Consider the following 18488-nt stretch of genomic DNA (forward strand, 5'->3'; position numbering starts at 1 on the left):
TGGAGAGAGACCTATTAAGGGTAGAGGGAGAAGCAGGTTCTCCGCTGAGCAGGGAGCTCAGTGTAGGGCTCGATCCAGGGACTCTGGGATCATGACCTTGAACCGAGGGCAGAGGCTTAACCACCTGAGCCACCCAGGTGCCCCTTTCTGGCTACTTTTAAGATTTTCTGACTTTGGTTTTTAAGACTTTGACTCAGGTATGGTTTTGTTCATATTCTGCTGAGGTTTATAGAACTTTATATGTTTGCTTAGAGACTCATATCTTGTGTTAGCTTTGGACAATTTTTGACTAGTATTTTTCAAATACTGCCTGTTTCATTTTCTTTACTTTTTTAACTCTAGCTAGTTGTGTGTTAGATCTTTGTAGCATGTTGTGTATGTCTTTTTGCTTTTTTGGGGGTATAGTCTCTCCTTTATATCTCTTGGTGTGTCATATTTTGTGTACATTTCTTCCAGTTTACCAAGTCATCTTTTTTACTGTTTCTAAATTAGTGAGTTCTTAATTTCATTGACTATACATTCCAATTCTGGAATTTCCATTTGACTCTTTTAAGATTTTGCTGAAATTCTCCATTGATCGTATTTCTTTTTTTTTTTTTGGCCCTGAACATATCAGTTATTTTAAGTTCTCTCAGATAGCTCCAAACTGAATGACCTGTGTGTCTTTTTCTGTGTTCTGTTTCTGTTATTTCTCTTAGTTGTTCATCTGTTTTTTTTTTTTTAATTTAGATAAAATTCACAAAAGTCACCATTTTAACCCTTTAAAGTACATAATTCAGTGGTTTTTAGTGTATTCACAGTGCTATGCAACCATCACCAGTATCTAATTCCAAAACATTTCCATCAGCTCAAAAAGAGACCTCATAATTGTTGACATTCAATCCCAGTTCTTCCTCTGCCTACCCCTTGGCAACATCTAATTAATCTATGTTCTTTCTGGATTTACCTCTTCTGGATATTTCATATAAATGGAATTATATGATGTGTGGCCTTTTGAGTTTGACTTCTTTCACTTAGCATAGTGTTTTCAAGATGCATCTGTGTTGGATGCCTGGGTGGCTCAGTCGGTTAAGCATCTGCCTTCTACTCAGGTCGTGATCCCAGGGTCCTAGGATTGAGTCCTCCATCGGGCTCTCTGCTCAGAGGGGAGTCTGCTTCTCCCTCTCCCCCTCTGCCCCATCTCCCTGCTTCACTCTCTCTCTCTCACAAATAAATAAAATCTTAAAAAAAACTCATCTGTGTTGTAATATGTAACAGTACTTCATTTCATCTTGTGACTGAAGAATATTCTGTTGTATGGATATTTTTGTTTATTCATCAGTTGATGGACATTTGAATTTTTTCTATTTTTTGGCTATGATGGATAATGCTACTCTGAACATTTGTGTGCAAGTTTTGTGTGAATGCATGTCTTCACTTCTCTTGGGTCTATACCAGAAGTGGAATGGCTCTGTCATATGGTAATTCTATGTTTAACTTTTTGAGGAACTGCCAAATTGTTTTCCACAGTGGCTACACCCCTTACAATCCTGCCAGCATGTATGAGAGTTCCATTTTCTCCACATTCTTGCCAACCCTTGTTACTTTCTGTAGTTTTTTTCTTTCTTAAATTATAGCCATCCTAATGAGTGTTGGCTGTTCATTCTTATTTTTTAGAATGCTTTGTAATTTTTCACTGAATGCCAGGCTTACAAATGAACAATTGCAGAGGCTCTACTTGATGTTACGTTTCCCTTTGGAAGTGAAATACTAGATTACCTTGAGCACTGAACGTTGACTATAAGATTTGTTAGGGCTGATATATTTCCATCTTGACCTTAATCTAAGGAGAGCCTTTTTGAAGTCTCAACAGAGAGCTTGAGTTGTTTTTGAAGGCCTTTCCAACTTGGTAGAGACTACACTCCAGTCTTTGTTTCTCTAGCACTGGGCAGAAGCTGAAATATTCCACTCAGCTCTTCAGCTTCTGGACTGCTGTGTTATGCTAGTTTTCTTGAGTTTTTGTCCTTTTTGTGGTTCTTCCATTCTGGGACTTTGTTCTTTGGTTTCTAGCTTTCTGATAGCCCAAGACTCTCTCTTCTTCTCAGTCCAGTAGGGCTGCCACTTCTGCTTGGGCTCTATTTTCTGTTATATAGCAAATTCAAGGACAAAGCAAAGGTGCTTGTGGAGCTGATCTTCGGTGCTTCCCTTCTCTTAAGAGTTGTAGCCTCTCCTGCTTCTCTCTGCGTATATTGCTCTTCAGTGTCTTCAAACAGTTTTTACATTTGTCCAGATTTTATAACTTTTATTAGCAGGAGGGTTAGTTTGATACAAGCTACTCTATTAAGATGGGTATCTTGAATACTGATGTTTCATTAAGTGCATCACAAGAAAATGAAGAAACTGGTATCTTTTGAGAGTGAGAACGTAAGTTTTCAGCAGAAAATTTGGACAAGAATATAGAAGGAAGGATTTTTATTTTCAAATGAGAGGGTCACGGTCAGCCGTGTTTGAAGGATAGTAAAGTATCATTGCAGATTGCAGTAAGATATGTGACACTGAGTTGATGTTTGGTAATTTTTAAAAAAAAACTGAACAGAGTCGTTAAGTGTTTAAAGAATCCAAAGTGGATAAAAAATTTAAAATGACAATTGAAGAGGAACTATTTAATAAAGAGCAATTATTTTCTGGATATAGTAGTGAAGAAACCAAGACTGTGAATTTATTTATTTATTTATTTATTTATAAGATTTTATTATTTATTTATTAGAGAGAGAGAGAGAGCATGAGTGGTGGGGAGAGGGAGAAGCAGACTCCCCACTGAGCAGGGAACCTGACTCGGGGCTCAATCCCAGGACCCTGGGTTCATGACCTGAGCCGAAGGCAGACACTTAACCAACTGAGCCACTCAGGTGCGCTAAGACTATGAATTTTAAGTGGTTGCTATTAGAATAGTACTTGGTTATTTGCGTAAATGTTAGTGATTATTAAATGGTTGGCGATTTGAATATTTACATGTGATGGCTAAAAGACAGTGTTTATCTGTTAAGGGTATCAGAGAGGATTGTGTTCACAAAATCTGGATGGTACAGAAATGCTAGCCATGTAAAAATGTGGGAGGAAGAGGGGCGCCTGGGTGGCTCAGTTGTTAAGCGTCTGCCTTTGGCTCGGGTCACGATCCCGGGGTCCTGGGATCAAGCCCCGCATCTCGCTCCCTGCTCTGCGGGAAGCCTGTTTCTCCCTCTCCCACTCCCCCTGCTTGTGTTCCCTCTCTCGCTGTGTCTGTCTCTGTCAAATAAATAAATAAATAAAATCTTTAAAAAAAGGGTGCCAGGATGGCTCAGTCGGTTCAGCGTCTGCCTTCGGCTCAGGTCACGGTCCCAGGGTCCTGGGATCGAGCCCCACATCGGGCTCCCTGCTCTGCGGGGAGCCTGCTTCTCCCTCTCCCACTCCCCCTGCTTGTGTTCCCTCTCTCGCTGTGTCTCTCTCTGTCAAATAAAGAAATAAATAAAATCTTAAAAAAAAAATGTGGGAGGAAGAGAATGACTAAAGTTATAGGAGTAGACGTTATTTTTTTTTTTTTTTAAGATTTTATTCATTTGACAGAGAGACACAGCAAGAGAGGGAACATAAGCAGGGAGAGTGTGAGAGGGCGAGCAGGAAGCCCGATGCGGAGCTCGATCCCAGGACCCTGGGATCCTGACCCTAGCCGAAGGCAGACGCTTAACGACTGAGCCACCCAGGTGCCCCTAGACATTATGTTTTTAGAACATGGAGAAATAGAGAGAGAAGGCAGAAATATATGTGTAAAGAATATAGCTCCTTCTCCTGTAGGCTTAAAAATGGGGGTTTAGAGAGCAGCTAACCATTTGCTTTCTTCACCAAAATAGCCCTAAGAAGGGAGCCAGGTGTTGCAGACGGCCTTGTATCTGTGTTTTTCCTTTCGCCCTTTTGTGAACTCTCAAGGTTAGTCAGTGATTTTCTTCACACTTTCATTAGGAAATTTGCCAAAGGCATCCTTTTGAGGCAGCTGTCTCTGTACCCTTGGAGGCCATCAGTAATGTTTCCGATCTATAGGAGTCGTCGGCACAGAAATGTTGGACTGAACTGAGTCTTCGTGGTTTAAAACATTCCCTTGCCAAAATTACTTTATTTCCCCCTCGAATCGTAGTACAAAGTATATCACATTCTGGGGCTTCTGGTCCTTTTATAGTTTTTTGTTATTGTATCTTTTCAGGTAAAATCCATCATTAATAGTAAATATATCTAAATATATTAATAATGAAAGGAGACTTAGGTTTTAAAACATAATTTAACAATAGTGGACACATTAAAAATCCCTATATATAAATAAATGTGAATTTTTGTATAGAATGTTAAAAAATTTTATTTTCACTATTTAGATTTTGTAAAGTAAATTGGTGGTGTTCTTTTGGTCTGAGGTGGTCAGGTGATATCTTCATACTAAGATAAGTTTTTGGGGCATATTAAATTTGATGTAAATAATTAGTCTATGATTAAAATGCATTAGAATAAGTTGAAATGCATTTGTGTTTTTGTTTCTATTCAGTTTAATAATATAGGCAACTGTTATATGCATCTTTTAATATATTAGTCTAACTGTTTCTCTTGTTTTACTAAACTGTCTTCTTTCAGCCACCCACACAGAATATGCCTATGGGTCCTGGAGGGATGAATCAGAGCGGCCCTCCCCCACCTCCACGCTCTCACAACATGCCTTCAGATGGAATGGTAGGTGGGGGTCCTCCTGCACCACACATGCAGAACCAGATGAACGGCCAGATGCCTGGTAAGTTTTTCTCCTCTAAGACATTAACACCAGAGTTGCTTAGCAACTGAAACGACATGGGGGCTCAAGGGATACTAGATTGTTGATGACAAAACTGCTTTGAATGCCCCCGAGTACAAGCTCTCTTAGAGTTTGTTAGCTACAGAGCTACGTGACCTGTATTCAGTGTTTATCAGGCTGCCCTTGGGCTTTGATGTAGCTGACACACAGCATTCCTCTGATGAACAGAACTGGCTAAATTTAGTCTGTCTGAAACTATGCAATACAGCTGGCTTTAGAAGCTTTTTGGAAAAAAAGGCATTGCGCCATGACTTAAGAATTAAAATCTCTTTATAGATTATAAAGGTACTATAACATTTCCTTGGGTTTGGTATTTACTTAAAAATTTACTGGTCCCAGAAACAGTATTGCTGGAAAAAACACATGGGGAAAAGAAAGAAAATCTGTAAAGTGCTAATATATTTAGTATTTCCTCATTGATAATATTGAAGCTGAGTATAGATTTTTATGAATACACATGCTTATAGCATAATATAAATATGGAAATTGATATTAAAGCAGATTTAAAAGAAGAAAAATAACGTCAGATGTTTTATATAATGAGATATTCCCTTTACTACTTACCCATTTTAAGTTTAGAGCCACTTAGAATATCTTCTATGTCATTGGATGCATAATTAGTTACCTTTTGCTGGTTTGAACTTTTAATCTGAGAAGTATCTTTAAACTGTTTTGTTTTTGTAACAATAGCTACAACCCGTACCCATAATTTTTGGTGGGTTGTTTTCTGCATTTAGTATGAGAATATTTTTACTTTCTAAAGACAACGGCTATTTTCATTAACTAAAAGGAAGTATTATACAAATAGGAATAATGAAGGTAAATTAAAATAACAAAACAGTTCATTTTTAAAATTAGTAATTAGCATCCTTAGCATAGTGTTGTCTTACCTGATTGTGTTGGTTGGTAACATTGGTGTCCAGAGACAATGGGTGTAGGAAATGAGGTGAAGGAGAGCACAGAGCAAAAGAAGCCAGGTAGCCTGGTTTATAGAAGACTGATGTATGATTGATTGATCCTGTAGGAGATTGGTGCTGTTTTGGTGGCCATCTTGTTTCTTGCTGAGACTTGCCACAGTCCATGGTCCCCACAACCCACACCCTGTGTGGGGGTGGGAATAAAGACGTAACTACTTGTTAGGTTGTAGTCAGGAGGATGTTTCTTGCTGAATTCACATTTAGCTCATCAGGACCTGTTGTTAACTGAACTGTAAGGGTAGTGCTAATGCATGTTAGCAAGTTAGGAGTTTTGTGACTTTTTATGGTGGTACTGTTAATGTTAATTAGAATTTTGACTTAACTTCTCCATGTAACACTTGAGCCTAAGGCCAAAGAAGCACTTGAGCAGCAATGTAATTACTGTTAACTTGACATTTGGGTTTTTGTATATGGCCATTTAGAGTAATTATATTTTTTATAAACCAGAGATTTTTAACTAGTTATGACCTACGTTGTCCAGAACATTGTAGAGCTTCCAAAACAGCTCTCTTAGAAAGAGTTCTAGTTAGGTGTAGAAGAAATTGAAGTCCAGGTACTTTGTTTCCTTTATGTAATAAGCTCCTTAATAGAGCTTAGCCAGCTTTTTTATGCACACAAATTGGTATCTAGGCTTTTAATTTCCTATTTTAGTTTTGTTTTTTAATATTTTCTTTTTTTTTTTAAGATTTTATTTATTTGACAGAGAGAGACAGCGAGAGATGGAACACAAGCAGGGGGAGTGGGAGAGAGAGAAGCAGGCTTCCCGCTGAGCAGGGAGCCCAGTGCTGGGCTCGATCCCAGGATCCTGGGACCTGAGCCGAAGGCAGATGCTTAACGACTGAGCCACCCAGGCGCCCCATTTTTTAATATTTTCTAATCTAAGTTGTAGAGCTACTTACATGTTCCTTTATCTTGGTCAAATAACCATAGTTTCACGTTCCTTTTTAAAAACATTTAACTGATTTTTAAAAAATTCGATAATAATAAATCTGTGGTACCAAAGTCAAAAGGTACCGAAGGGTATATGGCCCCTGCCTCCAGACTTTGTTCCAGAGAGTTATTGGTTCTAGTTATCCTTCAAGAGATATTCTCTGTATCCAGAACATATGCATAACACTCTTTTTTCTTTTGTCTTATTCTTTAAAAAAAAACCACAAGTTGTAGTATACATTATGTAGTATTATATATAATATTTTTTCTCTCTTAAAGATAGATCTTAGAGACCATGAGTATATATATATTTTGGAGACCACTCAGTACATAAAGAGCTGCCTCATGCTTTGGTGACTGTATTTTATTCTTTGTCGTGGGTGCCCCTGATTTATTTGACAGTTCGTTATGATGGAAATACAGGTTATTTCTAGTCTTCTGGTATTAAAAGTTATGCTTCTGTGAATATGCCTGTAAGATAAAAGTAAATTAGTAAATAAATAAACACACATATACAGTTTTGCATTCATGCACTTGTACACACAAAGACCTGTATATTTATAGAACTGCAGTTGTTGGGTTAAAGGTATATGCATTTTAAAATATGGTAGTTATTGCAAAATTGCTCTATATAAAAATAGTGCTTATTTATATATTTATATACCTTAACAATGTGTGAAATTACTTCATAGATCAAAACTTTGGGTCTTTGGAATCTGAAAGATGAAAAAAGGGTCTCATAGTTTTAATTGGCCTTTTCATTGTAAGTGAAGCAAGCAGTTGTCTCATGTTTATGTCTCTTTGGTAGTTGTTGTGTGAACTGATTATTCATGTCCCTTGCCATTTCTTTTATTGCTGGTGGTCTTTTACTTACTTTATATGTTAAGTAATTAGTTCATTCTGTGATAGGTCTTGTTAATAATTTTTTCCCAGTTTTTCTTTTTATTATTTGGTTTAGTTTGGTCTGGTTTGGTCATATTTAAATTTTTTATTTTCATGTAGTCTAGTTTATCAGTCTTTTATGGCTCTAGGTTTTCTGGCATATAAGAAGGCCTTTCCACTTCAAGATTATTTTAAAAGTTCTCCTTTTTGAAATTCTCCTTTAAGATTTTTTTTCCTTTTTCTTTTTTCTTTTGTAATGTTTAATTTTTTTATTTATCTGGAACTATTTTTGGTAGAAGGAATGTGGTGTAGGCCGTTTTCCAGATGGCTACTCAGTGGTCACACTATTTATTGAATTGTCTTTCTTTTGCCTACTGATATTTAATTTCGGCACTGTTACAAAATTAGAAATTTGAGTGTGTTTTTAGAGTCAACTGTGGGCCCCTTGATCTGTTAATTCATTTGTGTGCTAATACTACACACTTTTAATTACTCCAGCTTTATATGTTTTGCTCTCTTATAAAGCTAGTTCTTCATCATTGCTTTTCTTTTTCAGAATGTTGCTGGCTTCTAAAAGCATCAGTTCCTTAATCTATAAAATGGGAATAGCATCTGCCTCACAGTATTTGCTGTCATTCATGTAAAGCATTTACTTTGTTTGCTAGTGATTAAATCCTCAAGTTATTGTTTGGTATTATTATTATGGTATGCAAAAAAAATAAAAAGCTTAAGTACTTTTTAATAGATCATCTGTTTAACTTTCATATTTGGTTCTGACCACTTTTCTTCAAAGGGCCTAACCATATGCCTATTCAGGGACCTGGACCCAATCAACTCAATATGACAAACAGTTCCATGAACATGCCTTCAAGTAGCCATGGAGCCATGGGAGGTTACAACCATTCGGCACCATCATCACAGAGCATGCCCGTACAGAGCCAGATGACGATGAGTCAAGGGCAACCGATAGGAAGCTATGGCCCCAGACCAAATATGAACATGCAACCAAACCAAGGTAAATAAGCTTGATGTCATTCTTTTTTTTAAAGTTTTTTTTTTTTTTAATTAAAGATTTTATTTGAGAGAGACAGAGAAAGCATGAGCAGGGGGAGGGGCAGAGGGACAAGCCGACTCCCTGCTGGGCAGAGAGCCCCACACACGGGGCTCCAGGTGGGGCTCCAGGCAGGCCTTGATCCCAGGACCCTGAGATCATGGACGCAGCTGAAGTCAAACGCTTAACTGACTGAGCCACCCTGGTGCCCCTGATGTCATTCATTTTTTTTTTTTTTAATATTTTATTTATTTATTTGAGAGAGGGAGCATGGTGAAGGGGGGAGCAAGCAGACTTCCAGCTCAGCAGGGAGCCGGACTCCGGCTGATCCCAGGGCCCTGGGATCCTGACTTGAGCCAAAGGCAGATGTTTAACCAACTGAGCCATCCAGGCGCTACAGCCCCTGATGTCATTCTTGACTAGTAAATGAAACTTTTTTTTCAAGTTGGTAGCTGATTCATGAAAATAAAAGTTTGAAGTGAGTCGTAATCATAGCCATAGAAAAGGAACATTGAGTTTGAAACTAGCTTAAAATAATTTTTTTTTTTTTTACATTTAGAAGTTTGCTTAATTAAGCTTTTAAAGCTTATTTATCTTTATGTCTTTTGGACAGTTTATTTGAGATTCTTGGATTTTTATTTAAGAAAAATTTTTTTTCAAGGTAATAAATGAATAACCAAACATTTGATTTAGAGCTAGAAAGTTGAGAAAATAATTTTATCTTTGCAAGTACAACCCCTTAAAAAACCTTTACTCTGTGGTTTATGTTACTTCTTAAGGATATATTAATTCATATGAATTTCCCTTGATTTTTCTGAATCTTTTCTGATGTTGTATTTCAGCATTAAGAGGTAATTTTAACATAATTTGTTTATTAGAGTGTTTGGTGGAGATGCTGCTATATTCTTCTATTCTTAGAATGGGGTGAAGTCTATTAAAGTTTATTACCAATCTCAGAGAATGAAATTATCATCATGTTTCTTTTTTAAGTATGCTTGTGAATAATAACTAAAAACCAGTAAGTGGCGCTCTGTTCTGCTAATTGCCCTTTAAAACATTTGGCATATTGCCAGCCTAAAGCTATTTCAATTACAAAATGTGAGGTTAATGCAATAAAATTTTCTAGATTTTGATTTTGAAAAACAAATCACTAAAGTACACCCAGGTAAAAGAAGTTAAGGTTAATTTGTTGATAATTATTTATGATGAAATAATATATTCTAATACTGAAATAATAATACAGAATTTTTTGTAATTTTGATGAGATACACAGAAAACAAAGAGACAGTAGAATAAATTGTCAATGTAGAGTCACAAAACTGGTATTTGCTCCATTTTTTTCCTCAAAGTTGTTTAGTGCCCATGATGGATTTTTTTTTTTTTTAATTAGGGCAATTAAAGGTTCAAAATAACAGCAAGATCCAGTCAGTGCCAGGTCAGAAGGGAGTCCAGATGTTTCTCTATACAGTTTGGTTAAAAGGAGAGAGAGCAAGGAAATTGGTAATGATTCTCAAAGCAGCTACAGTAATGAGGGCACACTACTTAGAAACTATCATGAAGAAAAGAGTAGGGTGTGCACAAGAATGGAAGTTGCTGTAGAATGGGTTGATATGACATCATAAGATTTGAAGAACCAAAAAATAATGCATGCAGCAATGTATATGTAGAAAATAGTAACTTTTTGGAGAAAGGAACTGAGGACTTTTTTATAGGACTTTTTTGTTCTAAACTTAGGAACCATCTACTTTTAAAAATGTCACATTTTGTATTACTAATGTACAGTTTTTGTTTTTACTATAGTAGTTATAGTGCTTTTTGCTTTGTGTAATCTGAATTTCTTAATAGTCATTTTCTATATAATCTCTTTTCTATGTAGGGATCTGATTTAAAGAAATAAAAGTTACTTTTCAAAAAAGAATAGGATGGAAATCCTGAGGAAATTTTCAAAATTTAAAAAATCTTTTCAGGGGCACCTGGGTGGCTCAGTCGTTGAGCGTCTGCCTTCGGCTCGGGTCATGATCCCAGGGTCCTGGGATCGAGCCCCGCATCGGGCTCCCTGCTCAGCGGGAAGCCTGCTTCTCCCTCTCCCACTCCCCCTGCTTGTGCTCCTGTTGTCGTGGTTTGTCAAATGAATAAATTAAAAAATCTTAAAAAATAAAAAAAATAAAAAATAAAAAATCTCTTCAGGACAAATAAACTTTGCGGTTAAATTTTGATATTTCAGATACAAAAAACACCAAAGAAAATTATAGTTGCCAAAAAAGAGAGAAAGTTATATGAGGTTGTAGCAATATCTACTGTTTTAATCCTATGAGTTTCTTGTAAAGCTATTTTAATTTTATGGTATCTATTGGATGAAAAGTTTTAATATTCATTTCATATAAAACATTCTCTTAGGGGCACCTGGGTGGCCCAGTCGGTTGAGTTTTTTAGCCTCTGACTCTTGGTTTTAGCTCAGGTCTGATCTCAGCATTGTGAGATCAAGGCATTTCCGCCCCCAACAATTGGGCTCTGCACGCAGCACAGAGTCTGATCGTGTTTCTCTCTACCTCTTCCCTCTATGTGTGCTTTCTCTGTCTCAAATAAATAAATCTTTAAAAAAATATTTTCTTAGATAGCTTTAAAAATAAGCTACATGTTTTACATTAAAAGTTTTCTGTTCTTGGGCTCTATGCTCAGTGGGGAGTCTCTTGAGATCCTCTCTCTCTCTCTCTCTCTGTCCCTCCCCCCCAAAATAAAATAAAATTAATTAAATAAAACCTTGTTTTGATAAATAAATGGAAGTAAATCAGAGGAGACCACGTTTTAAATAGCCCTTTTTTGAGAAACACTTAGGAAACACTCAAATTCTATGAACAGAAACATTTTTGACTTACAAAAAGTTTTCTTAATGTTTGTTGAGATATTATTAGCTGTTCTTTGAGTTAAAATCAAAATATTGAAATCTTTTGGCTATCCCTATATTTCTACATACATATCTCTATATCAAGAGATACTAGAAAAACTGTTAAAGCTACTTATGATTTTTTAATAATGGGGTTAATTAGTCAAGAAAAAGAAACATTTGTGGGATTTCTTACACTAAACTGTCAAGTGACAGGAAAAATAGAAAAAGAGTAATCCAGGGCGCCTGGGTGGCTCAGATGGTTAAGCATCTGCCTTTGGCTCAGGTCATGATCCCAGGGTCCTGGGATCGAGTCCCGCATCGGGCTCCCTGCTCCTTGGGAGCCTGCTTCTCCCTCTGCCTCTCTCTCCCTCTCTCTCTCTGTCTCTCATGAATAAATAAATAAAAAATCTTAAAAAAAAAAGAAAAAGAGTAATCCAGAGAATTCTAATTTTGTTTTAAAAAAAATTAAAAGGCAATTATTTAATTATTATATTAATAGTTATTAACTATATAAGTGACATATTTGGGAGCTTTAACTGATGATTTAGTAGTTTTTTAAACAAAACATTGTATTTGTTCTGGTAGCTTTGAAGTGGCTTTCTTTTTACCCTCTGTTCCCTTTTTTTCTCTCTCAGCTTTGAAGATGAAATTAAGGGGGGAAAAGTAACTTGTCTAAAAATCTTGTTATTGTAATTTAGGAATCTGATTGAAATTAATCCAAGGATATACATTTACAATTTTGATTGTTTCAGAAAGCAAAGAGAAATAGTCTGTTAATTTATACTGTTAGCTCCAATATAATAAGGTACATTGTATACTAGTATTACAATAAAAGTATTATTTATAGGAATGAAATTGTAGAATCTTTTGAGCTTCATTAGTTCTTTAAAAGTTGGTTTTTAGCTTTTGAATTTTACTGAAAAATTAAACCAAATCAGTGCAAAGACTATTATAACAAAAACTTGCAGACCTGCCACACAAAATATATCTTTTCAAAAAGCTGCACAAAAAGTTGTTAATTAAATTTGTTAATTATATATTACTGTGTTCATGGTTATTTAAAAAAAAATTTCAGCAGTTACTTTTTTTTGAACTTAAAAAAATGCATATATGACGGCGGCATTGTAATTGGTGCCCACTTCTAGTTGATTTATAGTTTTATATGTATCTATGACTTGAGAAGACTGAAATATTTTTTAATTTAGCAACCAGATTTATTATTGTAGCACAGTATTTTTCTCTGTGTTCTTTTAGAGAGTCTACTGCTTCCAGATAAAATAAAATGAAAGGTTTAGGGAGTTTTTGTTTTGTTTCTTACACTGTTGGCCAACTGTTGTAAATGGTCAATCCAACATAAACTTTCCTGTGTTATTTTCACTATTATTCAGATAAAAGTTGAGGGATTATTACTTTGAACTTTAAGACCTATTAAAAATGAATCACCATTTTCTTACATCCATAATTGGATCTGCTTACTCCTATATACATTATAAACTTCACTAGAATTCAAATACTTGAATTCATTTGAATTACAGAAAAAAGGAGGAAGTTTATCTTTATTGTTCACACTGTTTTGTTCTAGTGCCTGCAACAATGATGGGAGGCATACAAAATATGTTTCTTCAGTGAATAGGAATTAAACCCAAATGTCATATAATAACCTGGAAAGACAGTACCTTAAATATATTTCTTTAATAAAGCAACAGGTTTTTCATTAGAGTATTAAAAGTCAAATTAGAATAGCAAGGCTTTCTGAAAATGACCAACAGTCATATTTGATAGAATCAGCATATTTTTTATTCCTAGGCATTAATGATTATAGCTTTTCTCATTTAACATCATTTTACTAATTACATACTCAAATATAAGGAGTTTTCACAAATTACTATATTTGTGTTAAAACATGTATTTCACAAGTTCCATGTGTATAATTCTTCAGACTTGGATCCAGATCTTGGCTTTGTAGATATATATGTATATATGTGAGACCTTTGACTAAATTCCTTAATAAGTAAGGTTAAGGGAAACGATGCATATTAAAATCCTGACTCAGTAATTGTTTGCATAGTTTATATGAAATTAGTTGGTCAGAATATAAAACTTTTTAAAAATAACAAAAAAGTTTGAGATAAGTTTATCAGTTTTTGTCTTTTTTAAGCACATCAACTTTATTTTTGGTTTTAGTTTTGTTTGAATAGTATTAAGAAAGTCCTGATTCATTTAGGTAGTAAGTTGCAAATGATAATGGTCTGATCTGGAGGCTTGATGTTAGAATAATGGAAAATTTTTCTTTCAATACCTTTATTATGTAAATATGGAGGGCAAAGAAATATGAAGGGCGAAGAGTATATATTATCGTAGCCAGGAGTGTTGTATTTATCATCTTATACAGTGGATTATTTTCTGGTAAGAGCTGTACCAAGCAGATGTGCTTGAGAAAAGCCTAGGACTTACTTGTGCATGTATATTGTAGTAGTATATTTCCTTGTGACTCTTTGTTTTCAGTATTTACAGATCTACCTCATTTTAAAAATAGCATTCATTATATAGGTCTAGCATAATTTATTTAACAAAACCATATCCCCTTTTGATAATGCTTCTAGTCTTTTATTATTATAACTACTTCTGGGACAAACATTTTTGTGTATATATTGGAGTACTTACACAAGAATCTTGTAGAATAAATTTTAGAAATGAAATTGCTAGGTAAAATATATAAATACTTAAAATTTATGAGAGACACAGATATTCAGACCGTAGCATTTGCTATTTGCATTTTTTTCTGTGAATTGCCTGTTTGTGTTCTATTTTCTGTGGTTTGTCTGTTTATTATTAATTTGAAGGAGTTCTTTTTGGATTAAGGCTGTTTGTCCTTTATTTAGTGTATGTGAAAACATTTTGTGAGTTTTAGGAGAATAGGAATTTAACTTTTTAAAATGGCTTATTCTTGTAGTAGTATTCTGAAATGGTAATGTTACTTTTGTAGTTATTTATTAATTATGTCAGGTCTTTCATTCAACATTTGTTAAATTATGGCCCAGATAGACTTCTGTAATAATTATTGATAAAATACTTTGGAGGACTCAGCATGTTTACTGGTATATTAAAACATCTGAAAAGTTTTATAGTAAAGGAACTGATTTGCTTTTGGTTAACACAAGTGTATTACAAGTATAACTTAAGTGGTAATACAAGTATTTTGGGGAGGGTGCATATAAAAAATATGAACTAATATTCAGTGAGTGCCAGGTACTGTGATAAAGTACTTTATGTGTCTTCTTTAGTTTAATCCTCACAACATCTTCCAGGTAGTAGTACTATTATTATCTTCATCCCAAGGGTGAGAAAACACATCCCTTAGAAATATGGGCAGGGCTTGTTTGTACAGTTTTGGTATGCATGAATTTCAGTTACCACAATTCAGTTAAATGACACCTTTTCCCCAACAACATGGTTCACATTTTAGTTATGGTATCTGAACTGTGAGTCCTTACATGAAGTACAAACTTAGCTTCTATCTCTTCAGTTTATGAGTGACTGCATAAATAAGAGATGACTATCGTGATCAGTGACTATTCATGTCACTTTTAGATGCTGTCAGTGATGGGTCACTGTGTAGCTATCATTTTATGCACGCACAGCAGAATATGTAATTGTGTTGCTTCCTTGGCTCCCAGTTATAAACCTTTGTGATATTTTACAACAGATAAAAGCGTAGCAGGAAAATGCGAAGTAATACTGCTGGAAATGAAATCCAAATCCTTTGTAAATAGAGTTAGAGAAGAAATTGCTGACTGGGGGAATGTTGACACTGCTGCCATTTGAGAGACTAGATGTGCACTGCAGGTACTTAGTGAAGGTGAACTCACTGACATAACATAGGAAAACTAGTTGTGATGAAAAGAACGAAGATGTCCCAGAGAAAGTAAGACTGGCAAAATACTTCATATTGAAATTCTTGGAGATATTTCATGACATTGAAAGTACAAAGGATAAAATGTTGGAAGCTGATCCATACTTAGAAAGGAAGATGACAAGTGGCCAAGCTGTAGAAAAAAATGCTAGCTCTGAGCCAACTGCAAAGTTACAGGGAATGGTTCCTAAGATTGGCCTCACTTCTGACACCAATTACAAGTTCTAAGGTTCCCCAAAGCACCCTCAGGGTCAGTAATTTATTGGAAGGACTCAAAGAGCTCACTGAAAACTGTTACACTCACAGTTATGATTTATTACAGTGAAAGGATACATCAGCCAAGGGAAAAAATGCAGAGAAAAGTCCAGAAGAGATACCACAAGTGGAGTATCTCTCTTCATGGGAGTCAGGATGCTCTCCTGGTCCCAGTGTGTGACAGTATGCACAGAATGTTGCCAACCAGGGGAGTTCACCTGAGCCTCAGTGGTCAGAGTTTACACTGGCGCTCCATTATGTAAGCTTTGATTGATTTCCAAGTTATTAATCTTAGTCTATAGTATGTAGTCCTGGGCATGACCCGAAGCCCCCACCCAGGTTCAGGAGCTGTAGGAATCCCCAATTTAATAAATATAGTAAATCTTCAATATGAAAAAACACTACAGTACTATTTTTCTCCTTTCAAGTACAACATAGAAAATTTACAAATGAAGAAATTATTTCAAATATTATATTCCGTGGAAATGTCATGCTTGACTAGTGGATTTGAATGTGTGAGAATTGTATGTACACTAATCTCTCTTCACTGTTAAAATTGGTAAATCTATGTAATATGGCCAATATTGCAGGTTTGTGTTAGTTGCAGTTTTAGGTTTATACAGTCATTACATTATAGTTCAGGTTAGATAATTTTGTTTATAATTTGATCGTTGCTGTCCTGGATGAGTTTTTCAAGGTTGTAATTTCTTCCCCAGTGATGACGTTTTTTCTGGTTATAAAAATAACTAATATTTAATATGAAATATCTGGAAAATACAGAAAGGAATAAAGCATAAAAGTCACTTATAATCTTACTCTACAAGCTTTAAGTTACTCTGCAGACAAGCTACAGTCCACTTAGGTATAGTAAGTAGGCTGTACTTAGGCTCTTTGTAGCAGAAGTTTGAGTACTTGTAATTACATAATTATTTGTAATATGCCTTTAATTATTTTTCCCTAGACTCTAAGTTCTATGAAGTCAGGGACTGCATCTTGTTCACTACTGTATCCTATTTGTTGACTGATAGATTAGCTAGATTTCCTCATGCCATAACAAATTAGAAAACTAACATTCTTCTCTATGCTTTGTCATCCATCAACTGTTATTCCAGGAATGAACCAAAGAAAGAACTGTCAGTTACTGTCAGATAAAACAGATGATCATCAGTTTTGCCAAAACCTTTTGGGTTTAGGGGACAAAATTCAGATGATTTTCTTCAATAGATTATAAACTCAGTTTCATTATGATACTTTTTTTTTTAAAGATTTATTAATTTGAGAGAGAGACAGAGCTCTGCGCGTTCATATGGGAGGAGAGGCAGAGGGAAGAGGGGGAGGGGCAAAGGGAGAGGGAGAATTCTCAAGCAGACTCTCTGCTGAGCATGGAGCCAGATACAGGGCTTGATCCCACCACCCTGAGATCATGACCTAAGCCACAATCAAGAGTCACATGCTTAACCGACTGATCCACCCAGGTGCCCCATTATACATTTTAAAAAACGTTTAATTTTGAAATAATTACAGGTTTACAGGAAGTTACAAAGGTAATACAGAGAGATGCTATGTGTCTTCCCCCCAGTCATCTCTAATCCCTTAGCTACTGTTACTCTTTCATTTTTATAATTGTCATTTTCAAAATGTTATATAAATAGAATCGTGCAGTATGAGACCTTTTGAGATTGACTTGTTTTACTCCACATAATTAATATTTGTTCCAGGTTATTGCATGTTATCAGTTGTTCATTTGTTTGTATTGTAGAGTTGCTTAACCATTCACCAATTGGGGGGACATTTTACTTTCCAGTTTTTGGCTTTTTCAAGTAAAGGTGCTGTGAACATTGTGTACAATTTTGTGTTTTTATTTGGACAAAAGTTTTCCCATTTTTGTTTCTGTTTTTTGTTTTAAGTAAACTCTTACCCAGTGTGGGGCTTGAAGTCATAACACCGAGATCAAGAGTTGCATGCTGCACTGACTGAACCAGCCAGGCACCCCTTTGTTCTTTTTTTTTTTTAAGATTTTTTTTTTTGGAAGATTTTTTTTTTTTTTTTTGGGGGGGAGAGGGGGGGAGGGGGGGGGGGAAGGCGGGGGGGGGGGGGGGGGGGGGGGGAAGGGAGAGAGAAGCAGAGTCTGCGCTGAGCGGGGAGCCTGAGACAGGCTCAGTGCCATGGTCCTGAGATCATGACCTGAGCTGAAATCAAGAGTTGGGTGCTTGGGCGCCTGGGTGGCTCAGTTGGTTAAGCGACTTTCGGCTCAGGTCATGATCCTGGAGTCCCTGGATCGAGTCCCGCATCGGGCTCCCTGCTCGGCAGGGAGTCTGCTTCTCCCTCTGACCCTCCCCCCTCTCATGTGCTCTCTCTCATTCTCTCTTTCTCAAATAAATAAAATCTTTAAAAAAAAAAAGAGTTGGGTGCTTAACCAAATGAACCACCCAGCCGTCCCACTTTTTTTTTTTTTTTTTCATTTTCATTTTTTGGGGGATAAATACCAGGAGTGCAGTTGCGGGGTTATATGATAAGTGTACGTTTAGTTTTTTTTAGAAACTGCCAAAGAGATTACTCAAGTATCTGTACCATTTTACGTTCTCACCAGCAATGTATGAGAGATCTGCTTTCTCCAAATCCTTGTCAACATTTGGTATTGTCAGTATATTTTGTTTAATCTTAGCTGGTCTAAAAATACATAGTGATAAATCACTGTGGTCTTATTTTGCATTTCCCTGATGGCTGCTGATGCTGAACATCTTTTC

General features: G+C 35.9%; 1 protein-coding gene across 3 annotated transcripts in view; it reads left to right on the forward strand.

Moving 5' to 3' along the window:
* The window catches only part of SS18 (SS18 subunit of BAF chromatin remodeling complex), a 90192-nt gene that overhangs the window by 31653 nt on the left and 40051 nt on the right, over positions 1-18488 (forward strand). For all 3 annotated transcript variants that reach the window (XM_021686072.2, XM_021686071.2, XM_021686067.1), the window contains exons 4-5: positions 4633-4786; positions 8429-8650. In XM_021686072.2, the coding sequence (XP_021541747.1) occupies positions 4633-4786; positions 8429-8650 (376 nt within the window). The remainder of the gene's footprint in view (positions 1-4632; positions 4787-8428; positions 8651-18488) is intronic.

This window comes from Neomonachus schauinslandi, chromosome 14 (assembly GCF_002201575.2).
Source record: "Neomonachus schauinslandi chromosome 14, ASM220157v2, whole genome shotgun sequence".
Classification (NCBI taxonomy): Eukaryota; Metazoa; Chordata; class Mammalia; order Carnivora; family Phocidae; genus Neomonachus; species Neomonachus schauinslandi.